Genomic DNA, 27,457 nt, shown 5'->3' on the forward strand with positions numbered 1-27,457 from the left:
TCACAATGAAAATGGCAAAGCACAGGAACAGGTTGCCTAGGAAGTTCCCTGGAGATATATAAAAATTTCAACTACTCAAGGCTCTGTGCTTTGAAGTCGCCCCTGTTTTGATCTAAGGCTAGATTAGATGGCCTCCAGCCTCCTTATATTATTCATATAATTCTAGGAATACAAATAGTTATCTTGCAACTACATCATCTGCATGAAGGGGAAGGTATACGTTATGCTTCTTTAAAGTTTTTAATTACATTAGCATTTTCTGTGGCACTGTGCCAGCATTAATACATGCCACTGAACCAACCCGTCTCTGTACAGAAACAGCAAGGTACGGCTGTCTGTACGCACAAACTGATTGGCAAGGAAATGCAAACGGAACTGGAAGAACAGCAACACACCTCTGTTCTAAGCAAAGGCAAAGTCCACCCATAAAAGAGAGCATATTAAACAGGAAAGCAAAACTGCTCAATTAAAGGAAAAAAAATGAGTTTTTTTTAAAACAATTTTTTCAATTTATCTCTGCTTCATGCATCCTACTTTCTCATTTACCTGACTTGCAGAAGTTGTTCTAGCATCTCACTGCATTTTTTTTCCAAAGGCTCATAATACTCTGATTTCAGTGTGTGTGTGGAGTGAAAACTGTTTTTAAGTATACAAGCAGAAATAATGTTATTAACTTAGCTTTGCAAGCGACTGACAGCTCAGTTTCTCAAAGGAATTTTACTAATCATTTGTTAATTACTGTTACTTTTACAGCAATCACTGCCATCCAGATAATCTTGTACTTTATTGCCAAGATACAGTGTGCACTGCAGCATGTAAAAATTAAAACCGCAAGTTTGCAAACAGTTTCCTGGCACCAACTCTTCTTCCTTTTCAAAACAAACATATGAATACAGCTAGTTCCTTGCATTTTTTTCTTCTAAAGAACTAAAGACTTCAAAAAACATGGTAAAAGGCCAGCTAAAGCACTACATATATATATATGTATATATATATATATATGTATATATATATATATATATATATGTACACACACACACACTCTGAAGGACAATACTACTACCTGAATTCTCAGCCTCCCAAGTACTGCCAGTTCAGAAGAAAACTCTTAGCAGCTTACCAATCAGTAAACCACAATGAAAGTAGAACTTCTTTACTGTAAAGCTCCAGAATGTCTCCAAACAGAAGATAAAGATAGAGATGGGATCAAAGAGCGATGTCATATAAAACTTGAACAGCAAAAGCAGTAGCACACTTTAACAGAAAAATAAAATATTCACCTGGAAGTCTTTGTAGACAGGTAAGTGTCTTCTGCATACAGAAAATGTGTTAAATAGCCTGCTTTGGTTACTGAGTTCAATCAGGGTAGAACTCTTGAACTGTTTCATATGCCCTTACCAGTATATGAGAACAAACCCAAGAATTTTACCAAGAATAAAGAATCTCCTGCAGAATTTTAGCAGAGTGGTGGTACGTATAATTATGAACACTTTAAATAATTTGAGATGTCACAGAAAAAGAGACAGTACATCTAAGATAAAAGAGTGCCCTCTGCAGACAAGGCAATAGATCTCTCTGAGCACTGACTGCTCCAGTTCATGTAACAGTAGTGACTCTGAATGTGGTGTTTCGTGTCAACATGTTTGGGCTGAAGCACTCCTCGCCTCGGGAACAGAAATCCCACTCAATCTAGGCACCATACCATTTGCTGATGCAACCAGTCTTTATGTCTTCTTTACTTGAGAAAGAGCGCGCAATAGGAGTGATGCAACAACAGAAATCAACTGAAAAAACAAGCTTGTTTCCTGATAATGAAGGATAAAACTTCTAACAAAGTTAAGTCTTGTCAGTGGAAGCAATATTGTATGTGGCGGAATTCTGAAACTGAATTATCCCAGGCCAAAAAAAGAAGGCATGGAGTAAGAAGAGAGTGGTTTGTCTGGATTCAAAGTAATTCCTACCATTTCCTGCAACAGTCTCAAACTCTGTTCAGCAGACCCGTTTGTAAGTAAATACTCTACATGATTGAAGGTTAGGAGTTGAGCAAAGAGTTATTTTAAGAAAGGTCTAAAGCAAATTAACCTTGCAGATGACATTTTGCAGTACAACTGCTTTTAACTGCTCTTACGAACTCCACAAACTCTTGTTTCAATCCTCTTTAAAACTGATGGTTTTAACAGAGCAGTTGAATCTAGCTTAAGGACATCTATGCAACTTGAAGGCAGCAGCATTATTAAACCATCCTCAATACAAGTCACACATGACTTATGCTTTTGAAAAGACAACACTACTATCAATAACCTGATAAAACTCACAACTAAGAGAATATGAGTTGAAGAGAGCAAAAAGACCCGTGAGACTTTCCATGAACCAGATGATTTCAGGAAGTGTAACTGACACAAGATCCCATTGTGACTACCACTTCTGAGAAGACCAAGTGTCATTTGGAACATTCCTTATGTTTAGAATTAAAAATAAATAGGAATAGAATTTACATAGCCAGAGAACCACTACTAAAGATGCGAATGCTTGATATAGGATTACATGAAAGCTATGAGAAATATTTGGAAAATGTTGTAGAAACAGTTTGGGCATCTTCTGTTTGCGGATTTTTTTTTCTTTTGTTAGAAAAGAAACAGGAGGGGAAAAAAAAAGAAGTTCTACATCAACAGCTAACAGAATTCCTTACTGTCACCATTTGGTAAAGCAAATACAAAGCTAATTCCAGCTTCAAACCTGTCCACCAAACCATCAGCTTAGAATAAACAAAAAAAGCTTAAAAAGCAAACTAGTAATCAACTGCACAATCTGCTCAGAATATGTGCAAAGAGCGTACTTAGAAGATCTGGGGGAGACCACAGAGGTGACAATTAGATCCTGGGAGCTGATTCCTCAGTCCCCATTCCTGGAAAGCTGCAGTTTGTAACTTCTCTCTCACAAACACCACAGACACATTATGACTAATTACATATTTTTTTGAAAGTTAGCATTGAACTACTTCTGAGCCTATCAACCTCCCGTAAGCTTTGACAACACACAGATGACTGTCTCCAGTTGTGTGCCAAGCCAAGTAAGAATATCTTTGCTTATTGAGCAAATTGCACCATCACGTTAAGACAACATGCTTACAAAGCAGCCTTGAATACTTTTACAAAGTCATCAATCTCCCCTGATGTAATACCACAGTATTACTGAGTGCTTAAGTGATTTCTTACATCGACTTAGACTTTTAGCTAATTCTTGCCATCCTTAGATATGACTAATAATACTTCACTCCACATACTACAAACGAGTCTTTCCAAGTCTGTTCAGATAAACTGTGGTCTACTCTTAGACTTTACGAGTCTTTCTAGACTTTTTAAGATATCCTTCCTATTGGCAGCAACAGTTTTATTTCCCGACTGTGACTTTAGACGATAACAATCGTTTGGAATTGTCTGGGCTGCTGTAATGCCTTGGCATTTCATAACCGATGTTCAGGCATATGTTTGCTGAAGGGTGAATCACAGGCTCTGAAATAGGTGTCTGCTTTCGTTCCAGAGGAACAACTCTAAACATTGTCAAAAACCAGGGAGAGCTTGATCTCTCGATATAGATACAATAACATAACATTGCGAAAGCTTCTAGTCATTTAAATTAAAAGCACAAGACAACGTTCTAGACAGTGTTGAAATAAAAGAGTTTAAATACACCTCAAAAATTTACATATTTGACAACTTTAATTTTGTTCAATTACCAAATCTGAAATGAGAACAAAACTCAAGTTCTTTATGCCTATATAATGTGAAATTTTATTTTAAGGTGTAGGAGACAAAAGGAAGACATCTTTACAAGTATCTTCTGGTTGCATACCAATAATGCCACCTACTGGCATGATAGATGATCCAAGTTCTCTTTTTGATTAATTTTGAAGTTAACCTAAGAGCTTTAATTTCAATACAACACTAAATACCGTTGGCTCTCCTTTCCCTTCCACTCAACCAGGTATTTTCTTTCACCAAATATCCTCTCAAGTATGGGGCAGGATTAGAACTGAACAGTGCCCTACTTAAATACCAACTCTAATCTGACTGTAACAACAAGGACCAGAGTGCAGTACTTTTCTTCAAAATGCAACCTCATGGAAAAGCAAATTTTCTAAGTCTATAAAGTTCATCAGCAATTAATTTTTTAGAAGACACAGACTTATGAGGAAGCTTTACTGGTTCAGTTCCTATTAAAAGTTTTTTCCATTCCTCCAACACATACATTATCTTCCAACCCTCAAAATGAATTCTGATTATAATTATCAGTTGAAGTCAACATACAGGGTGAATTTGAGCATTTCAGGGTTGAACAATTAGCTGGGTTCCTACTACAAAACAAATCCAGTAATTAACAAAACTAGATTAAAAAAAGTATGGTAACAGTAATAATCCCAGAATGGAAACAAACTAAAATAACAAGTTAAGTATCCAGATGAGATTATCCTTGCCTCATATCTTGCCTGCAAGAAGCAAGCAATTACAATCGAGTCACTTTGGAAACTTACTCCACGATTAAACTGCTCTTTTAATTTTGTCTTGAATAAAGGAATTCCTCCTTTTTATTATTGCCAGAAGGAGGGATAGAGCTATAAATCACACTATTTCTTCACTTGATGTTTTAAATTTTCATAAACATTGTTTCTGGTTACAAATTAATCTCAATAAACCTTCAAATTATGAACAGCTTATGCAAATCCCATTCCCAAGTACAGGGTAACAAGCGATGGAACAGGCCCTCTGTGGTGTTCTTAGCAATTGAGGCCTCAGGGAGAAAAATGCAACTGGGTACTTTGGTATGAGCCAAGGAAACTTGCATCTGGGTCCAATGGGATTTATCATTCCTCCACAATGTCACAAGCTGACAGTACAACAGCACAGGGCAAACAGCAGATATAAAACCATATAGCTTTATTAGCTTATCAGTGAAAGGACATCTGGATACACCACTACCTTTGGCTGCGTGTCAAATCATTAGCAGACTCTAGCAAAGCTGCACTTCTAAAGCACCTGGCGTTGTTCAGGATTTCCCAAAACAAACATGTTTACATATTCTCTTCTTCCCTTCTCAGACACTCTCTGCACATTACATTGCTGCTTCTCTCCCGGAGAGGGTTATACCAGAAAACCACCTTCCTGGTTACCGAGTACACCAAAACCTTGTGCCAAACCAAACACTCTACGCCAAACCCATGGAATTGTGCCACTTTAACCCTACCAGGCTACAAGCTCAGCAGACCTGGCACGTAACAGGAAAGCCGCACTAAGATGCAATTTCATACCTCACCTCCTCTCAAAAAAAAACAAAAAAACACAGGACTTCCAGGAGAACATAGATCTTTCCATCAGAACCTCCCTGGAGCCAAATGTACTGGAAACCTGCATTATCAATACTTCTTCACTGACAGATTGACAAATACTTGAATACTAGAGAAATTTATTACAAATACATTTGTATCAAGAAGAAAAAACTAAATGGTACATTTTCTGAAACTTTCATGAGATCTGGGAATCAATATGGCCTCATATCAAGTTGATGTAATTGATGTATCACTCCACTGACACTTTTCCAAGATTCAGCTTTGAGAACTTGCCTTCCAGAATAAATTCTCAGTGGAGAAGGAACAGAAGTGGAGAGAGAATCTTCAAGTGAGCAGAGCTAATAGCATCATCCTAATACAAAGGAAAACTTGCACCTTGCTTGAGCCACTTGATGGCACGCTGTTTTTTAGGGGGCTAAATGAGGTGCTGCACTCCATTAATGGAAATACATTCCACTAATGTAAGTGAATTTACACCCAGCTACTTCTGAATACACAAGCTTCCAGCTCATTTCCACTGATAGCTCTTATTGCACACTAAAGATGCATTTAAAGCAAGAAAGACATCTTTGAAGCATTTTCTAGAATGGTGTTTTATCTCCATGACAATTTACTCAAAATCACATGCTTTATGCAAAACAGATGTTGTGATTTTTAAACTATTTTCTCCTCATAAATGAAGTCAGATCATGCTTTAAAAACAGAAGTTGTTAGTTAAATCAGCTCTGACAAATTAGAAGAAGTTCTGTGAGTTGTGAAAAGAAGTGATATGGGTTTGCAGGAACAGGACATAGAAGACTAGACCTAAATTCCCCTGAACTAGACTACAGGTTAATCTGAGGGGACGGGGGTAATCCAACAATGCATGAAGTCAATGGACTTGTCAACACTAAGGTTTATGAGAACATCAGACAAGAAGCAGCGAGTCAAACCTAATACATTTCTCCCTACTTAATACAACTTACCAAAGCATGCCATCTGTCACACAGGAGTAAACCAGACTTAGCAGCATTTGGAAGCAACGAAGGAAAATGGTCAGCCCACCAAAATCTACCCTTAGATGAATGTAACCATAAACATGAAGTTGCACAGAAAAAAATGACACCTCCGTAAAAGTATGACCAACACTTACTTCACTTGGAATCATATACACAATTTTGGATACTTGTGTTCAGGTAGGTTGATAAAAAGCACTAAAACAGGCTCAAAGACTGACTATATGGACAAAGAGCCCACCTGATGTGAAATCTAGAAAACAATGGCTAGATGGCTTGTCAAACTAAAGACTTAGGACATACAATTGTTCTTAATAAAGAACACAAACGCACTGGAGAAAACTTAAGCTGAAAAAATAACACTGCCACCAGCAAAATGCATAAACTGGCAAAAATATACTTAACTGGAAGTCAGAAAATAGTTCAGAGTCTCACTATGGACACAGCCTTCCCATAAGAATACAGGGAAGAAAAATCTGATTTTGATACTTAGCATAATCAATTTAGAAAAGATTCTATTTAACTGTCTAGAACTGCAGGCGCTGGAACTTAGCATGCTGTTTTTTCCCCCCAGTTATACTAATTGTAACATACAGCACACACAACTCTCCAAACATTTAGATACTCTTAGTTTTTTGAGCTTACATATCAAATTGAAGTGTTGTAGCCCACATTTTATAAAATTGCTTGATTACATCACACTATCATACAAGCACAGCCACTATCAGCAAGTCCAAAACAGTTCTGTTCAAGGTACTATTTCAGATAGGTGCTAATGGATGCGCTACCATAAAAACCTGTCATAGCCCATTTTAAACTGTTACACCCCTGCGTTTTTTTTCCATTGCTAGAACATACTGCCCCAAAAGCTGTTTTAGGCCATTGTGGCCTTTATACTTAAACATAGCTATACTAACGAGAAGACCACATATGGAATGACAGTAAAACCACAACTGAACTTTGTACTCGGTTTATAGACAATTATAAACCATAACAAAATCTACAGTTTGTTTGCTGAGTACATAAGACATAACTTGAGAAAAGCTTTACAAAGCTATGCTAAGAAAGTAGTTTAAAGCCAGTAATAAGCATAACAACTAAAAAAAATCAAGAAACAGTCTTACTAAAATTGTGTTCTTACCTTTTCCAGGACTTAGGTTTTGGTCTATAAACACCTTAAGCTCTCCATTGGCTTCAATTAGTCCAGCCTATTAAAGAAAGTAACTTTTATTACATGTACAAACACTGATAGCCTTTTATTGTTAAAGATGGAAGCAATCACACCAGAAGACTCTGCTGCCACTACTCAGTTCCTCACAAATCTGCCACTAACTGCACTGTTTGTGGCACAGTATTTCCCAACTTTAAAAATCTGTTGATTTTTATAAATACATATTCTTAAAAAGCAAGCAAAAAAATCGGTTTACACCTACCTTGCTATTTTGTGCCCTAACAGCATATATGCACTGTCTTAAGAGACAGCTGAACACCCCCCTAATTAGAACCACTGCCGTCTGTGACTACACCTTTTGCTATGTAGGAACTTTTACCCTGTTAGCAACACTATAGCAGGGACAACGTAGGTGGTTAAGAGCACCTTAAGACATTTTAACCAGGAAAATGGCATTAAAAAGAAACACCTTGAGCTTTTCACTTTTTTCTTTTTTAAGGATCAGACTGCAGAGCTCTTAAATGAAGGATTACATACAAGTGTATCAAGTAATCATCATCCTTTGAGAAAGCTCATAGTAGAAATTTAAAAGGTAACACTGGATAGAAAACACATGAAACCACAATTCCTTGTTATCTCCAGACAAAACAGCCCTGAAAGAATAATGAACACAGGACAAACAGACTGTAACCATTTAGAAAAAACAGCAACAAAGTCAACATTTGTACTTACCAGAGTTTAGCAAGTGGTGTTCAGAGGGTGAAAAGTCCCTAGCTGTATTTTGTGCATAGCCTGTACTTCCAGGCTACTGCACATCTTCAAGAGACAAGCATGTGGTCTGCTGTCAGTAGCACAGGTTTCCCCATAAAAGCCTACCTGAAGAGTCCTGCCTGCAATTTGCCAGAAGTTCAGCAAACCAAGCGAGCCACTAGAGGATGCTGTGGTGCTGTTACTATCCAGGTGTATGACAGCAATGAATCCTTAAGATGCAACTTTACAAAACGGGAAACTTTCTACAATCTTCTCTCCTCAATGAAAGGAAGAAAGTGAAAAAAGACAGAGCACTGGGGACAGGCTGGGAAGTGAGAAGAGGAGAAATTTTGTGAAGGGAAGCATAAAGAACAGTGACCTCTAATAGCATGGCAGAGATGAGGACCTGGTGACACAGAGGAAACTTAAATGAGGAGGTAATGGAAGTGATGGGTAAAATTAAGAGCCTGTAGCATTTGTCCTCCTTTCTCAAAACCTTCCCTCCCCCCACCCCCCCACCCCTAGATAATGAAATAGCCTGGTTTTAATGAAACAGCAACAACTTTCTATTATACAAATGCTGCCTGTTATCCACCTTGCCCACAGCAGGGATTCAAAGGCAGTTCTGCTGCCCTATTCCCAGGCACCAGAGCTGACATCAAGCAAGCCACCAGCTGCTCCGTCAAAGAAAGATGGTACTAATCCACCTGAAATCATATCACGTGCAAAGATGTCACTAGAAACGCACTCTATAGATTCTATAGGACCAATATAGGCAATAGGACCTTCTAGAACACTGGAGCGTTGAAGATGAAGCCAAATTTTAGAGTGTTACATTATACTCCCAATTCCACCTCTGTTTCACAACCAGCGTGTTAAACCACACAGGAAGCGCAGCCTTGTTGTCATCACATTTCTAAAATGCAATCCTTCAGTTTCTGTTCAACAGCAGAAAGAAGAGGTTTGTAGTCTTAGGACTCCTGCCATTTCTCTTGTCCATGAGAATCCAAAACATACCAATGAGAATGGAAAGACAACATAAAAATATAAGACAAAATAAAAACTCTTTACATTGAGTTTGTGATTGGCAGAACACCCAGAAAACGGCTGGTTTGATCTGTAATGTCTCTCATGATAGAAGCAGATGAATTTAAAGCTTTTGAATTATTAAATCCATTCATCAGTTTAATATGCAAAAGCAAACTTGCACTGAGCTTGCATGTCAGTTATAGTGATGGTCCAAATGTTTAAGTGGTGAGCTTACTCAGCAAATTCAAGTACTAAAAGCAAGTCACTGCTGAAATAGGTATTTCAATAATTAGCAAATTAGGTAATTGGGTAATCAATTATTCTTCAGTCCCCCCTTTTTTTCTCTAAACTAGAATGATCTCCAATATAACCATTTCTATTAATTCATTTTATCCTTAGCCAACCAACACACTGTAGTATCAAATCATCAAATAAGCTTCATGTTTCCTTCTACATAATTAAGATATACCATGAAAAACTACCAAAACCCATGTTCAACTCTAGAAACACAACCTAGCATTACACAGGGTCAGGTTAGTGCCACATAGCCTGGGGAGCATGCTTGTGTGACTGAAATTATGCAAGTCACTGACAAACTGGGAAACATTTGGGAAAAACACCGCATTTCAATCAACAATAGAATACAATTTGGGAGAAACCAGAGAACAGCAACCACTGAAGAACCACCAGCAAACTGATGAGGACTACAGCAGTTATGGCTGCTCCACCTTGCACACCAGGGTCTTGCAGTTCTGGCAGCTACATGGCTGGAAATGTTCGACTCCTAAGTGTGTGCCTAGGAAAGGCTCCAAGAAAACCGCTTGGAAAGAACACTGTCAAATCCCGTAATGAATAGCACCCCCAGCTGCTAATATCCATAATGAAACTTGATTTCATTTCTAGTGAAATCCTGCTACTCTAGGCTCAGTATGCATTTCATGATTCTGGTTACATCATTTGATTCTTGATTAGCAAAATTTATCACTATTTAAGTCTCTTCAAAGTCACTAGCTTTTGGAGATACAGAACTGAAAAGCAAAACTTCCATCCCATACCAAGATCCAGTATCTTTGCTCTAAAATAGAACTGCTGGGCAAAAATCTCTCAGTGCATAATTCATAGAAATTTCCACTATTTTTCAAGGTGAATTATTTTGGAAGAGAATCCATGATTACTCCTCCATAACCATCTAGCACAGAGCAGTGCTCTAAAGAAAGCAAGAAAATAGAACTCAGAGGAAAATGTGACCACAGCTCCCCTTAGGTATATCACAGTCATGAATTCACAATGAGCAAAAGTAGCATTTGAGTATTTGTTTGTTTTCTCCAATAAAAAAAGTAACCTTCTGCCAAGCAGTGTTTAAGCCTTTGCTGATGGGAAAATACACTTAGTTTTCAGGCCTTATCAAGGTACTTGTATCAAAGTATTTTGATTTTGTTTTCCACCTGATAACTTTTTTTTTTCTCCATTTTCTTCTTCCCATGATTCTCAACTTCAAGATGCATAACTTCCTTTAATGATAACGTCAGGGCTGCTTGAAATGATATCATGATCTTAACATTTGATTCCGAAGGCTTTATTAATCGTCTGCAACTTCACAATTTGGGGTTGCTTTCCTCTTCAAAGAGATGTTGGCTGTGTATCCTTCTGTAAGCTACACAAAGAAACCTTTACTTTCTGAAACGGGTAACAGGTATATTACTCTTTCTGCTTTTCACATTTCAACAAAATGAACAATAACGTAATAAAAAGAGCTTTTGGTGCTCCACATAGCATTTATCTGTAATGACTTGAGTTCTGAGCAAAAACTTTCATCTCCTCCTTGCTGGAGAACACAGGTGGGAGGTTAAAGACCACTGGATAAATCAGCAAAGCTGCTAATTTTAACTGTGGATGCTAAGTTTGAATAGAGACCTCAGCTACCACCTAGGATCTATCATATCACATTGTTTTCTGTTCCTTAGAAGTTCTGAACAAGTGAAGAGCTAAACATATCACCAAGTTAGGTTTGGCCACCAGCAGGCGAATGGAATGGGAATTCTATTTTTGTTTTGTTTCTAAGTAAAAGTTGAAAAACTGGAAGTCAGTCAATTGGGAAATAAACTTTTTACTGGGACGAAAGTAAACCTGAAACAAAATTTCCTAGAACTGCAGAGACTTTTTAGAGTTCAATATCTTACTAACTAGCTAATATTTGTGATCTCTGAAGTTATGCACTAGAAACTTAACACCCTTACAATGAAAAATGACGTTTCTTCCCCAGCTTTCCAGACTTGCAACTCTATTTCTTTATAAAAAACTTGCATGAAGTTATCGCTACATCTTTAAACTACAGAAAAGTGTCAAGCAGAACATAGACAGAAGGACAGGGAACCTATAAAAACATGACCGGGTATAGAAGCTTGACTCAAATGAGACTGAACAAGTACATGTCCTATGTCTGTCAGGCTTAACCTGAGAGGAAGGTCACCCCCACCACGCTGAGATAAGCAAATACAGGGAACAGAAAGCTGCTTTTGTGCCACAGAAATACCTTTTCTATCTTGCTCCTAAGTAAGCGAGCCCAATTTTAAGCATTCTTTGTGTTTTTAAGTATGCTCTGTGAGAAAACTGAAAGAAGAGGGGGAAAAAAACAGTTGAGATTAACAGAAACAAGCATTTGCCAAAAGGTATTTCTCAGAAAGTTTTAAGTTGCTAACTGCAGATTAAGACCCCTAGAATGAGGCACAGGACTGGGTGTGACAACAAAACATTAGAATTAGGTCAAAATACACAACATTGGTTAAAGAACAGGAGTCAGAATGGGACAGAGAAACAAACAGACAACATAGGCACTGGTGGGGGAAGAAACAGAAAATGAGCTAGAAAATCAAATGGAAGATGACAGATGAGGTGTGGAGGTTAGAGAAACTGGGAGTCTCTGAAGAAGTACAGGAAACACAACTCATGAGAACCTAAAAGAGAGTTTTAACAGGACCAGGAGTTTGGATCCCATGCAGAGAAAGGAACAACATGGGAATTGGGAAGGTATTTTCACCTTCCTATGCCAAATTAAGCTATGACTGAAAGGGTAAATAAGCTGGCACTCAGCATTGCAGTAAAGACAAAACTAGGGAATGGAGAAATTGGAAAGGAAAAGCATTCCCATTAGAGTACATTTCCTCCCAGAGCTTGTCAAACTCATGAGGAGGATGCCTCTGCTGTCTGCAGGCATTTGCAAAGTCAACTAGTAAAAACACACGCCTCTGGCACAAACTGCACCTAGATGACCACCACAGAATGACAGTCCCTGGGATCTGCCTGTTTAAGAGCAGGCAATAAATGGAAAAAATAAATGGAAAATTGCCACACAATTTTACTATGTGCCACTTTAATGACAATGTGGGGGGGGGGGAGGTCGCCTTATTTTATTATCAGGAAGCAACACACACACAGAGTGGAAAATTAGCACGGCTACGAGATGGAGAAAACTTATGATCAGGAATAACGCTGCTTAAACAACTTCACTTTTTCTCTCCCCTCTACCCACATGCAGATGTTACTCGTAACAAGATGATCATACGCTGTTTTTCCCATCGGACTCTCATCTCATTCAGGGACCAGAGCAAGCACGCTATGGGAATGAATCATCATATCAGATCAGGAGCCTAGTTTTATGGGACAGCCAATTCATTTTTTTTCCACAGAAATTAAAAGACAATCAAGAAATACAGTAGAGGACTGCAGGAAAGGAAAGAAGGTTCTTAAATTTAAAACATTTGAATTTCATTTTGCAAATGAAGTGAGAACTATGCCTCAATGTACGAAGTAGCACAAGAGAACTTTTAAAGTCAGGCTGCGGGAATCTGATCCTGCAAAATTCTCAGATGTGTTACTTCACTGCCTCTGAGCAGCCTTCATCAGCAACAGTTATCATACCACATCCTCAGCTCACAGCAGCACCAGGAAGATAAATGTGCTTCTTAACTACTTGGCAATGACCTATACCACAGAAGTAAGCTTCCCAAAGAGTAAACTGAATTATTAGCACCTTAACCTATGCAAGACATAGTCAAAATGCTATACATTGAAAGACCTGGATCACACAGAAAACCATGAAGATTAATAAAAATTAAACAGGTTAGCAGCTTAATTAAGCAGTGTCGATCTCTGTTCTGAATACATGCCCCACTGGTACTACACACACGCTGAACCCTGACCACAGACAGAATGACACCTGAGGGAGTCTCAGTTGTGGACTATGTCAGGACCATTAGCTTTTTTTTTTGGCTGTTTTTCTAAACAGAGTAACATGCCTAGAATTCAGCAAAGATTAAATGAAGAATTCATTTTGAAGAGAGTCAAATAGTGGTCCAGTCTAAGTAGCCACACAGATCAAATATACTAAAGGAGTTAAAATTATTATACTGGATTGTTTCTTACAATAATGAATTGCCCAAGTGATACAATCCGTGCATATGTTAAAGCTGGAGCCCCAGAACTAACTCCAAAGCTGTAAGTAATACTGAATACAGGATTCCTAGGGTATGACCAAAGCCATGGTTTGCCATTTCCACCACAAACTGATCAGCAAAGAAAATCCCAAGTTGTGTCCTCCTGTCCACGGTATCATACACAAAGAGGTAGCAGCTGCTGCCATTGCCACAGCTAGCTCCCAGTGCCATTCTAGATTTGACCTTAACAGACTTCTGGTATTCCAACCAAACCAAATCTTTCAGAGTAGTTTGTTCAATAGCACCTGAACACAGCAGAATTCAACGTGTCACATTGAGCAAGACTCGTTCCAAAGCCATTTGCCTCACCAAGTTCCCTATCAGTGTATTAAAAGGCTACAGCAGCCCACATTATTTCCTCCTAAGTCTGTGTAGCCACTACTGCGATACAGGGAGGCTTAGCAGCTGTAGTGTAACTAGACAAGTAGCTAGCAGGCTTCTGGGGTACACAGACCACTGTCAACCTTTAGGATCAAGGTGTTCGTTCACTGAGAAAAACTTTGAGAATGTTCAGCAAAGATCGGCCCATTTTTCCCTCCCACTTTCAATTATCCACAATAAATCTCCAATAAGTGATATCCAAGCAAGCAAATACAAACACTAGTCCCTAGTGTAACTTAACTCTTAAAAGCTGGCATTTCTGTTTAGCTTGTGAAGATGTCAGCACACAGTGTATTTATTCAGTAATGCTACAAATAAATAAATATAGAAACCCACTACTATTAACTACACATACAATTAATAAAGAAGCTAAGCACTTAAAGGCTATAGTAAAATAATTTATTTCCGCAAATAATATAGCGAGGTGATAGGTAGCTTCAGAGTTGCTATTTTCTGTTTAATAAATACAAACTAACAAGGAAAGCAAGAGATACTCTTATTGTGCAGTTACAATGCAGAAAGGAAAGCTTAAAGATCATTTTCCTTCAGTGTTCTTCAGCAAGGCCTATTTTAAAACATTCTAACAGCATATGAAATCCTAGACTGAGACGCCTTTTTTTTTTTTATAAGACCTGATTTCATATTACTTCATCTTCAGTTTACCAACTTCTGTACATGTCAGAACTGACTAAAGTCAAACAGAAATAAATGAAGGTACCGAGAAGTCACTGAACCACAACGGTATCAAAAAAGGTGCACAAACCACTTGAGATCCACTCAAGGTTTAATTTATCTAAGCTGTCTCACTGCAATTCCCAGTACATAACCAAAAATAATCATAAAAGGAGAAACACATGCTGATATTTTAAAAAGGAAATCTGCAAAATGTTTTGAAAGGTTTTCAATACTTTCTAGATATTCAAGAGTGCATCATGTAAAAAAGATCCTCAATCTATTTCCTAATTCCATCAGGATCTTTTTATAAATCTATCCCGAATGCAACCTTCTCTTACCATGAAGACTTGCTCAAAAGTGTGATGTACAAGCTCCACATGAAAACAACCAAAAGTTCAACTTTTAGGTTGTTCCTGCAAAATTACTGGTAGAGAAGCAAAGACCTACAGATCTTTCCCCAGATTTAGCACACCCATTGACCTATCAAGTAAGGCTGCTCTAAGAAATTACAGTTTGCTGGTTTCTGGTTTTGCCTTTTGTTTTTTGTTTTATATATCTTTTGCTTAAAGAATACTTAAGTAATACTGTAAAATAAATTCATTAGATGAAATCACATACCCAAACGTATTCTGAATACCCAATTAAAATAAGCCATCCACCGTAATCCCTGTATCTCTAGAGCTCTGAAACCGTGATGTTAGACAAGGTGCTGAACTTTGTGCCAGCAGAACTTCCTCCACTGTGTCTTTGGGATTTACACATGTGCACGGGGTTTCCTTTGCAAAGTTAGATACATGGGCTGTATCTGGTATTCAAAGACATTAATAAAGGCACCATTAAACACTGAAGACAGACAGTACGCTTTATGCAAACTAGAGATTCAGAGAAAAATCCCTTAGAAAGGAATTAAAGAAAAAGATGGCAGTAGAACAAAACAAACTTAGAAAAAAAATATTTTAGAACCAGTGGTCCCCAAACCATTGCCACTGTATGCAACTTATGAAACAATAAAATTTGTGAGCCTTCCAGATGAACAGCTCTCAAGAAAGATATTTCAACCCGTGAGAAGTTCTGAAGGGTACCGCTGGCATGTCACTTCAAAAAGATTGTGAAACACCAAATTAGTTTTCAACTGTACATTCCTCATTAACGTTTTTTAATTCTTTTTTATGACTGGAAACAGTCCATGCAATGAAGGTGAATAACAGAAACAATCATAAGCACCTGCCACTACATATAGAGTATTTATTTATGTAATTAATGTATTTCAATGCATGCAATTTCCAACTTCAGAAGGAACCCTACTCATTCCTTTTGTCTAGCCCTGTTTTTATTCCCACGTGGCTGTAATACCGTGCATTGGACTATCCTTCCTAATAGCTCCAGTGCCTGAAAGTGACTCCTGCTTCTTCTCCTCCGTCGTGTAACGGGTTGTAAGGAAAAGAACCACAAGCTTCTCTTCGTGGCTGCTTGATGGTGCCTCAACACAGCTCACTTGCAAAAGAAGTAAGCAGAAGGAGAACCAGGGTCATACCACAAGCTGGATCTTCAGCTGCAGTACAGAAGCTGTTAATTGAGCGGTGGAGGGTATACTAACCAACTGATACTAGAAAGTGTATCATCTGAATTTTCAGGTGATTCTGATATATGACTGAACACAAAAACAGTCATGCTGGGAGCTGGAAGACAAAAAATTAAGCTACCAAATATACTCACTTTCTAAAGTAATTCCAGCTCCTCCTATTGACTCTGCATCCTGCCTGGCTTTAAGCATGCCAGGGATGGACAGGTCCCCGTTTCACTCAGGGAACTCCACCCCCCACCAAACTAAGCCGTGAATCCCGTGAGCAGCACAAGTCAGCTGAGGACCTTGGTATTTTCATTTGGCTCCTCCAGCTCCTGCCTGCAAGGTGCCACATCTGTAAAAGTAGTGGAAGAGTTTACAGGAGACTCGACAAAGACTCAGAGAATGACACTGATTATCCAGGAGGAGGATGTGGCTAAGCTGGAGTTTCTGGAGATGCTCTGCGCACAATGACTACCTCTGTCTCAGACCAAGAAACTTCCCATACGCTGTTGTCCACTGCTCTCAAAGATGTACGCGGTGCAAGCGTACCCGTCAAACTGTGCCCAACTCTACTGACCTCAACTGAACACAAGCGGTCATTCTGCCTCTGACAAGCAGAGGAACGATCCTGCTTCCATGGTGCACATGTTCTTAAGATACTGCAACCAGTGTTCCCTCATCCATGCATGTTTTTTTCCCCCACTGTTTCTTTAAATTGCATTTAAAAAAAGTCAAGTCTTCCTAGTAACTAAGCTCTTCTAAACTGAACGTGGCATTCCATGGCCAGTCTGCCTGGTTCTGTTTAAACCAACTCTCAGCTCCACACAATGCCCACCTAAAACCAAAAATGGCTACGCTTATTGCTGTTACCAGACCCCACTGGAAAATGAGTTTGCTCCTTCTTTTTCCTTCTACATTGATTGCTTTCTAGATCTCCTACCCTTTATGTAACAGTTCTCCAAAAAATAAGATTTGGCATACCCACAAGTACTTCAACCCTCACAAGCTGGTATTTCTCTATTTATGTTATTATCTGTCACTGTATCCAGCTATAAGATTAGTCTCAATTATGCTCTTAAGCTCAACCTACAGACTCTTAATTAAGGTGCTTTCCCTTCCCCCCCAAATAGATTCCTGACCCTGGCAGAGGAAATCAAAGTATTTTGCCAGAAATCAATGCTTCGTTGCTTATTTTCTCTTTATTGTACACTCTGAAGAGCATTAGAGGGATACATTTTAAAGTAATATTTAACAGAATTTAGACTTTGGTCAAATATCTAGTAAGCATTATCTTGCCAGCTTACCTGATCAGTACTTTTGTAATTACTTAATCCTTTTAAAAACCATTTTCTTGGGTTTGCCAGCATTCTCCATCGAGCTCCCCTTTTGTTCAATTCTCCAATGAAGTCTCAGCCTGCCATCTTTTACAGGCACATAACTTTTCAAACAGCTATCTCAAGCGGCAGCTTTTATAAAGAGGCTTCAGCAGAAAAGCTGGAAGCGAGCAACCGAAGGAAAAGAAACCCTTCTTTTCCTGTAGCAGGTGGGAGGAGGGGTTAAGTAGAGGCGCGTTATCTAGCGGAGCCCTGGCTCCACACCTTCCTCTTTGGCGGGGCTGCCTGTTTCACCAGGCCCCAGAGCAGGCACAGGACCCAGCAGCACAGAGCGAGCGTGGCACGCACCCCGAGCCTGCGCCCGCTGGCTGCCGCACACCGAGGCGCGCTTGGCCACGTAAATGCCACCTGAAGCCCAGACTTTGGGTATGAGCAGCACAACCCGTCCTTACCACAGTTTAGCCATTTCAGCCCTGATGACAAAAAAAGGAAGGAAGGGGTGGGGGCATTCATCAACTGTGCCATCTTCTTCGCCACGGCATCTTACAGTCAGCGACTGCACTCGATAGGTGACACAGCAGAACCACAGGCCGTTAATCACAGCAGTATTTCCAGGTCAAAACGTTTAAATTTACAGTAGAGCAGGTCTTACAGACTTACTATCCAGATACTTAGTAGTACTTTCTCTATCACGATTAATTCCACTGTTTCACTAGGGAAAGAACTGGGACTTGGGACAAAAAAAAAAAAGGAGAGAATTATTGTTCTTTTCCCTTCTAAAGACCAAAAATATGTATTAGCACCAATTAGCACCTTTATTTTCTGGCATTAAATGAAACCTAAGGCAGCCCATCATCAGACTGGAAATTTAAAATTTCCCAGCATTCATTATACATTTTAGACGTCATGTAATGGTGGGCACGCAATAATCCACAACAGGTAAGCAGTTCATCTTTCTTCCCTGAGGCAGGATTATATATATGTGCAGAGGTTTTTAAGAACAGGTTAGACAATCCTTCAAGGTTTCATACTCTCTACCTACCCTGTTCCAGCGCTCAAGAACACAGTTTTACCTACAACCTGACCTAGATTATCACTTTTCCATATGCAGCTCAAATTCTACTCTTAGAAGACACTGAAAACAGCTTTTTGTTCCCATCTCTAGCATCTTCTTCCATTTCTGTAGTTTATTACCACGTATGTTATTCGTCCCTTAACCATTCTCCTTTGTAGAATAAGCTAGATCTTTCAAAAATGAGGTTCTTCCTTAAATGTCTTACTCTCATTATGCTCCCACAGACTTTCTAGGACCTTCATCTGTATTTCCAGGTGCCGGTACTTCTTCACGTAGCTGATCTCTCCTCCAAATGGCGGTATTAAACAAATGTACCCATTACTTTGAACTGCTGCAATTTCATCTCCTGTTCCACCACTCCTCTTTCATTTTCTTCCCGCTCATGTGGCCTTTCATTCCCTGAACTCTGCTATCTGTGCCACACTTGGCCACCCTTATCTTTTACAAGCAAGCTTTGAGTGACTACGTATTTCTGGTTGCGTTTCTGCAAACTAAGATATTTTTCAGTTGCCTCTGAACTACGAAAATTCTCTACAAGATTAATGTTTTAAAACAATCACTATTTCATGGTAATTCTCACTCCGTGAAAGCTACAACACTTCGCAATAGATCACACCCTGCTGTTTAAGAATTTCAGCTTGTTTGCTTTTGTTTTTGTTTTTAAACTAAGTGGAGATATATTCTAATTTGAATATGGAATAGTATCTTGTCTCTTTTTCGATAGGGAAATGTGAAAGCCCAGTTGTCTTAGGTATTAACAAACTACACCTTAAAAGCAGAACCTGTTTAAACAGTTTAAAAAAATACTGGAATGGGTAAAGATCAAGCATGGTTCAGGAGGCAGGCCACAGAATCAAAGCCGCTAATCTTGAAGTGAGTGGTAATGAAAGTCAATGATGAAAGTCCCCAAAGTCTGTTCTTACTGACACTAATTGGCATCTTTTGGTAGATGGAGAAGAAATGGTGAACACGCGTGGAGACTTCCCTGCCCTGAATATATGATGTCCCATCCAGCAGTAGAAAGGCAACACTAGCCAGCAGCGACACTCATGTTGTGACTTTTGTCAACAAGTAACAACAGAACAGGGGTCAACGACAACCCCAACACCCAAACAGAATGTTCTGGGGTATTCTGAACCCCAACTTGTTTTAGTGTTCAACATGAATATACCTAATGCCAATGACCCAAGTGCTTTTATGGGGATAGCGAATTCTTAACATTACTCTGAGAAAATAGCTGCAGATCTGAAGCTGGTTTTATGTTGCTACATCTAGAGGGAAACATAAATGTGCACAGGCTTGATGTGCAATGCACAGAAAGTAAGTTTCGCATATTCACTGATGTCAGCTATTATAAAGCATGACCTGTTTTGCTTCTGTTAATAAAAACAAAAGCAAAACATGCTATTTGCTATGCTGCTACCTGTGACGTGCTATAAATATACTTACATCTTTTGCCATGTTACCAAAGACTAGAAATCAATCCTCTTAAAATCTTGATGGCTGCAGGACACGGAGACAATGATGCTATTTTCTATAAAGCAAGAAAAGCCAACATCAGCTCTAAAAAACAAGAGGAGGGAAAAGTTTTTTCCTCCCCATTTAAATTAGCGCCTACCCCCAAAGACGTTCTGCTTCGGTAATAAAGAAGCGTTTTGAGGAGGAGAAAGTTTTGTGCCACCACCGGCCGGCCCCTAAGCCCCCCGGGCCGATCTGACACGTGGGGCGCGCTGCCTTTGGGAGTCGCCCTGGCGGGGCGCCCTTCCCCCGGCCGATCCCAGCGGGGGCAGCGCTCCCTCGGCCGCCTCCTCCCCACCCCCGTTCGCGGCAGCGGGCGCAAGCAGGCCTCGGGGGGGGGGGAGAGACGACGACGACTCCCCCCGAGGGGCCTTCAGCACCCCCCCACCGCAACCTCCTCCTCTTCCTCCTCGCAGCGGGCGGCAGAGGCTGGCAGCGCCTCAGGCAGACACCCCCCCCGTTCCCTCCTTCCCTCCCTCCCCCTCCGCGCCCCCCGCCCAGGGCCTCACCACCCGGGCTTAGCCCTGCTCCCCGCGCCTCCCTCCTCCTCCTCCTCCTCCTCCCTACGGCAGCCAGGGGCCGCCCGCATCGCCTGGGGGGCACCGAGAAGGGGAGGGAGGCGGGGGGGGGGGACACACACACACCGTGCGAGGGCACCCCCCCGGCTCTCCCCATCCTCCCTTTACCCACCTGAGCGGCCGAAGGCGGAGAGCGCCGGCTCCATCCCCCGCCGCCGCCCCCAGCCAGGGACCCGGAGCGGCACCGGCACCACCACCACCACCACGACCACTAGCAGCAGTACTACCAGCAGCAGTACTACCAGCAGCAGCAGTACTACCAGCAGCAGCACTCCAGCACCCGCCGCGCTGCAGCGGACGCTCCCCACTGCACATGTGCGGCGGCGGCGCGCGCGCGGGCCCCGGCGGGAGGGGGCAGGGGCGGAGGGAGCCGGCACCAACGCTCCCTGACGGGGTGGGGGGGGTAAGGGGGGGGGGGGGGTGCGACACCGCACGGGCGCGCGCTCAACGGTCGCAACCGCCCCCAACGGCCGCCGCGGGGACCTCACCGGGGGCCGTCCCGCACCCCCCCCTCCGGGGCCGTGCGGGGTGAGGGGCGGGGGTCCCGGTGCGGGCTGCGACGGCCCCGTCACGGCTCGGTGCCCCCCCCCCTCACACAGCCGTGGGCTCGCCCGCGGCCCTCGCACACCTGCGCGGCCCCGCCGACGGTTGGGAGGGGAGGGAGGGGGGGGGCGTTAATAACCCCCCCTCCCCCTCCCCGCCGCCGTTTTTCCCTTATTTTAAATTATTTTTATTATTTTTATTATTATCGCCCGTTAGCCCAACGGCCGTGGCGGCGACGGTTGAGCGGGGGGGGGGGGGGGGGGGATGATTGAAACTTACACTTTTGTGCGTCCCACCGGCGTGACGCTGCGCGCTGACGTCACGGGGGTGTAGCGTGCCTTGCACGGGCACACGCGGAGCGCTCCGGGCCGCCCGCCCCTCCCTCCGCGGGCACGAGGGAGGGCAGCGAGCATGCGCGCCGCTTTTCGCGCCTTTCCCCGCCGCCCCGCCCCGCCCCGCGCCGCGCGGGAAGCGGCGGCGCGAGAGGGGAGCGCTGCTGGGGCGCTGCAGGCGCTGCGTGCGCTGCATGCACTGCTGCCGCCGCTGCTGCTGCTGCTGCTGGTGGTGGCGGTGGCACGTGGGCGGCGGCGCGCGCGGAGGGCGGGAAAAGCGGCGGCGGCCCGGGGGCTGCCCTAACGGCCGGGGGGGCGGGGGGCGGGGGGCGGGGGGGGAGGGACACGCGAGGCTCGTCCCTGACCCAGAGCTGGTGGCGCCTGGGGGAGGCCGGTCGGGATCAGTGCCCGGGCAGCCGCTGTGCAAACACCAGAAACGCCCAGCCCCGGTCACGGGGGGAGATGGGTTTCATGACTGGAGATGCACGTTTGGATGCCTTCCTGCCTGAATTTACTTCTTTTTGAGGGAGATGTGTCACCTCATCACTATCCACCCGCTCCTCAGGGCGTCTCAGGCACAGCATCTCCTCACTACATGTCTGCCCCGGGTACCACAGCCCGGCCGGCCCCTCCGTCAGTGCCCTGCTCCCCCAACTGCCCCGGCCCCAGCTCGATCACCTGGTCCAGCCATCCCCCTACCACCCCTGTCACCCACTAAACCACGTCCCTAAGCACCACGTCCAACCTCTCCTTGAACACCCCCAGGGACGGTGACTCCACCACCTCCCTGGGCAACCCGTCCCAGTGCCTGACTGCTCTTTCTGAGAAGAAATGTCTCCTCATTTCCAACCTGAACCTCCCTTGGCACCACTTGAGGCCATTCCCTCCAGTCCTATCGCTAGTTACCTGTGAGAAGAGGCCGACCCCCAGCTCCCCACAACTTCCCACCCAAGTAACATTAAGCACCTTACGCTAGCTGCAGAAAAAATGCTTCCCAAAAGGCAGCATCTCCTCCTGTTAATGCTGTCCACCCTCCAAGCCATATATATACACACTGAGCCTGTGTACTTAAACTGTTTCTGTATCTCAAGTCTCTGACTGCAACCTCCCTTTTTTACATTATTTTTTTTTGAGAAAATTTGTTCCAGTATCCCAGAGGCTCCTGCAGATTGCAGGACGGCACCCTCAACAGACAGTGGGGTATGTCTGTCTCAGGGCAAAGAAAGGACTACAAAAAAAAAAAAACAAAAAACAACCCTGTTTTTAGAAAGGTAGTTAAATGTCAGTGCAAAGTTATAAGACCTTTCCTCCAATGTGTTATGTTTTACCTCTGAGACTACTATCATTTTTGGAAACTCTCAGGTTGAAGACTTGTAGCCTCTCTAGTACAGAGGAAAATGGACAGAATCTTCTTACAAATAGAAAGATGAGAAAATAATTCATTAATGACTGTGATTTGTAGGGACTAAGAAAACAATACTAGCCTTTTAGAACAAAGGAGCAATAACAAAGGACAGAATGCGAACCTCATACCACTGCTTCTGCAAACTTCACAGCTCTGCAAACACAAGAATCAAGTCTTTTTTGACCCCAGTTGGTAAAGAAACAGTGATTGAAGACCACCTTATTCAATTACTCAAATTCCTCTATTTACACTTGTCCTGTAATCTCACTGTGTTGCACCAGTGGAAAAAATCTTCAGCATTTCTGTGCTCTCTAAGCATTCCTCTTCTCTTGGTCTCTCTCAGGCTTTTTGGAGCTTTAGGACTTCCTTTGTGTTTGTAGTGGTGAAAGACTGTTTGCAGGTTTTTGGTTTTTCTTTTTTTCTTTTTTTTTTTTTTTCTGTGGCCTGTCTCCTCATTTTAAGTGTGCTTGAAAAGGAGAACAGATCACAACTTCAAACAGCGTCAGTTTGGTGCAACTGTGCAGCAGACAGAGAGATGAGAAAAACGTGTTTCGGATCATCTAGTCGATAATCAGACACCTGTGACACGCCAGAGTACGTGCACATGGATGCATTTTGACCTACATGCTCTGGAACTGGCAGCCGCGCCATTTTCAGACAGGGACCTGCGAGAGCTCCCTTCTTAAACAGACACCCCACACCAGCTGATAAGCACGTCAACATTTGGCCTCATTGGGAGGCAGTATCTCCTAATTCTCAAATTTCTGCTCTATTTTAGGAAATAAAAATACAGCTTGGCATTGTAACCTTGAAAGTTTTGCCATTCTCTGACCTAGGTTCTGTCCCTAGCTGTCCCTAGGCCATTCAGATTGCCCAGTTTGTCCTTTATCTCCGGCAGCAGGGTTCAGTAGTCTCTCATGGTAGCTCACTGTCCTTACTGTCAAGAAGGTTCTCCCACCTGGCAGTGGTAATTACTCAATAGAGATGGTGGGAGGACCAAAGAAGCACACCTCCTAGGCTACTACCTGAAGCTGGTGGATGCTCTCTTCTGCCTCTCCTTTCCCTCAGGGCAGGGTGGACCACACGTTTCCCAGCCCTGAGGACATCTTGCTGCTCCTCTTTCTCCTTTCAGGGGTATTGTTGCCTCCTTCATCGTCAGATCAGCTTACCAGTGGATGCCTGGTACCGGCTGCTGTTTACATGCAATTGCCATTTCCAGCCAAACTACTAGCACTGCTAGCATGGCTTACCTCCTGTCACTCACCGGTCCCGTTTCTTCCATGCTCCTTGTTGCCCATGTGCTGGAGCACTGCCAGGAACACTTACAGAGCAAAAGTAGATTCCTTCCCTAGACAAAACCCAGGAGAGCTTTTGTGGTTAGATTGTTTTGGGTTCACTCCAACAGGCAGCAAGGCCATACTAGGTTTCCCACACCCTCCATCAAGCATCATCATACAGCACTAATCTCTCAAGCGAGGCACCCTCGCATGCCTCTCTGCCCACAAAGCAAAGGATGTCCAACTACAAAACTATAAGGTACCGTGAGGTTTTCTTCTCATCTTTGAAGATTACAGGAAATATGAATTCTTAAAACTTTCAAAAAAGTTCTAGGCACCTAAAACAGCATTCTTTGAGCTACCCTAGGGCGATGTCAGTGTCAATTGCAAGAAGCTACCTCGTAGCTCCCACAGAAAGACACCTTCCTACTGAGAAAAAAGCACAGCCAGCTTTCTATGGGATGAGCCCTACGTAGGGTAGTTTAGGGTCAATATATACCGATCTAACACTGGAAACAGGGAAATGAACCACAAGGTACAGCGATGGTCAACACTACCAGTTTGTGAAGGGTTTTGATTCCTTCTCCCTCATAGACAACAATGAACAAAACTAGCAATTAAGGGCTAACATGCAAGAACTGCAGTCCTCAGAGAAAGACACACAAAACAAGCAACCAGTTACACTCGTCTCCAAAACAAAAAACAACAAAACCACCACCAAAAAAAAAAAAAAGTATGCTGAACGGGTTGTTATCTTTCCTTTCCATTCTTTCCATTCTCTTAAGCTCAGCTTCACCACATAAATGTCCTCTCATTATGAAGATGTCCTGTCATTAATGAAGTTTCTGCTTCACATCAGCTTTTTTGTGTTCAAATGATGCTGATCACTGGATAAAATAATGAGATAGAACCTCTATCCAACAAGCTGAAATAAAAAATTCCAGACAAGACCACCTGTTCTTTAACAAATCTTCAACAAATCAGCAGATATTCCTTTCAAGGGTTCTGGATCTCTGCTTTATTTTTATCTCCTCGACACAGAAAGAGAGTATTCCAGATTACAAGCAGTAAATTCCTGAAAAGCTGCTGCTATATCTAATGCATGCCAATTGTGAAATATTCTCCCCATTTTATATACAGGCATGACAATCGTTCAGGAATAAAGCCTTTGTTTCTATCCTAAGGTTGTGTCATGGGACTACCCAATTTGGACATGGAATTATGCACGGAGCTGTAACTTGCATTTCAGGAAACATTTACAGTATCTAAACATACCTGCAGCTTTCTACAGGACAGCCTCAACTATCTGGTTGTAAACCAACTTGTGTCTATTAAGATTAGTAATTTGGACTTGCATTTATTATCTAGTCAGGCAATTCAAGGCTGTGTCAACAAAGTGACACAGGATATTGAACTCAGATGAAGTTCCTATTTCTCTTTTCCCAGTCCTTAGAAAGGCTAGCCAAGTCATGTCTGAATCAAAAATTATTCAGCAAAGAGATGGCAGAGATGAAGCTGCCCATAGGGTAGCTAGATACTTGCTTTCCATTTTGGACATGGTGCCAAAAGGGACTTTTCACTTAAATCCTTTAAAAGGTAATCAGGGAAAATATGTATTTTATGTATTTCTTAAGAGACGTAAACCATCTTTGTTTCCTTCTGTCCTCACAGGAATTTTCCAGAGAAGTACAACTAGCCACAACAGTTTATTTAGACATAAGGTTTACTCATCACAGCTGTGATACTTTGTATAATAGTTCTGAGGGCTTACTGACAAAGAGACATAATGGAAACCAGATAGAGGCCTCTGTCGTGGTCAATTTTACTTTTTCCCTGAAAAATAGGTAGTATACTACGTGTGAGTTAAGCATCTTTCAAAACTAACATGGGGCATTTATTAGAGAACCTTGTATTTCAGGGAGAAATTGTAGACTAGATCAGTGGACAGAGTAAGATTTCTCTCCTTAGTTCTTAAGAAACAAAGTTTAAATTATTTTAGTGGGGTAACTGAAACAAAAGTTTGAGATGGTAGACTTAAACTCTATCATAAAGCTTTTGAATTACTTCTATATTTTGAATACCAGTTATTGAAATAAACCAAGAAAGCAGTTTCAAATTTCTTTTCTGATGCTCATTTTATAATCAAACTCTTGTATAGATTTATAGGGCAGCTTTTGTCTCTGTTTTTGTCACTGTTCCTCAATAACTTTGGAAATCGTTACAGGAGAGGTGGAATTGCCATGCATGCCCTCTAAGTTTCTATGAAGAAATCTGTGCCTGGAGATAAAGCCCCACATCCAATCAGCAAGAACTCAGATGTGATGAGTGGCAGTGGCCAACCAGCCTAACAGTAAGTACATGCTCTAAACTAGTCCAAGCTGCATTTTGACAAACCCAGCAGACGTCAGAGAAAACACAGGAGGAAGCTGAGGCTACTATGATCACAGAATGGCCGAGGTTGGAAGGGACCTCTGAAGATCCTCTAGTCCTACCCCCCTGCCGAGCAGGATCACCTAGGTTCATCCTGTGCATCATCACACAGGATCATGCTGTGCAATCACCATTGCACAGGATGGCATCCAGGTGGGTTTTAAATATCTTCAGAGAAGGAGACTCCACAACCTCTCTGGGCAACCTGTCCCAGTGCTCTGTCACCCTCACAGTATTGAAGTGCCCCCTCATATTGAGGCAGAACCTCCTGTGCTTCAGTTTGTGCCCGTTGCCTCTTGTCCTCTTGCTGGGCACAACTGAAAAAAGACTGGATCCATCCTCTCGACACCATCCCCTCAGATATTGATAAACATTAATGAGGACTTCCCTCAGCCTTCACTTTCTCAGGCTAAACAGGCCCTGTTCTCTGAGCCTGTCCTCACACAACAGGTGCTCCAGTCCCCTACTCATCATTGTACACCTCCTCTGAACTCGTTCCAGTACTTCTACGTCCCTCTTGTACTGGGGAGCCCAGAGCTGGACACAATACTCCAGGTGTG

General features: G+C 42.2%; 1 protein-coding gene across 7 annotated transcripts in view; it reads right to left on the reverse strand.

The window, feature by feature from the left end:
* Nucleotides 1-21,886, reverse strand: part of TFDP1 (transcription factor Dp-1) — a 41,797-nt gene extending 19,911 nt beyond the window's left edge. The window contains exons 1-4 of one of the 7 annotated variants that reach the window (XM_083834560.1): nt 21,171-21,307; nt 21,023-21,133; nt 20,264-20,348; nt 7,481-7,547 (exon numbers count right to left, since the gene is read on the reverse strand). In XM_083834560.1, the coding sequence (XP_083690686.1) occupies nt 7,481-7,547; nt 20,264-20,275 (79 nt within the window). In that variant the 5' untranslated portion in view covers nt 20,276-20,348; nt 21,023-21,133; nt 21,171-21,307. Of the gene's footprint in view, nt 1-7,480; nt 7,548-20,263; nt 20,349-21,022; nt 21,309-21,732 lie in introns of those variants that run through there. The other 6 variants (XM_083834557.1, XM_083834561.1, XM_083834558.1 and 3 more) reach the window with 6 other exon arrangements.
* Between the last annotated feature and the right edge of the window lie 5,571 nt (nt 21,887-27,457).

This window comes from Anser anser (assembly GCF_964211835.1).
Source record: "Anser anser genome assembly, chromosome: 1".
Taxonomy (NCBI): Eukaryota; Metazoa; Chordata; class Aves; order Anseriformes; family Anatidae; genus Anser; species Anser anser.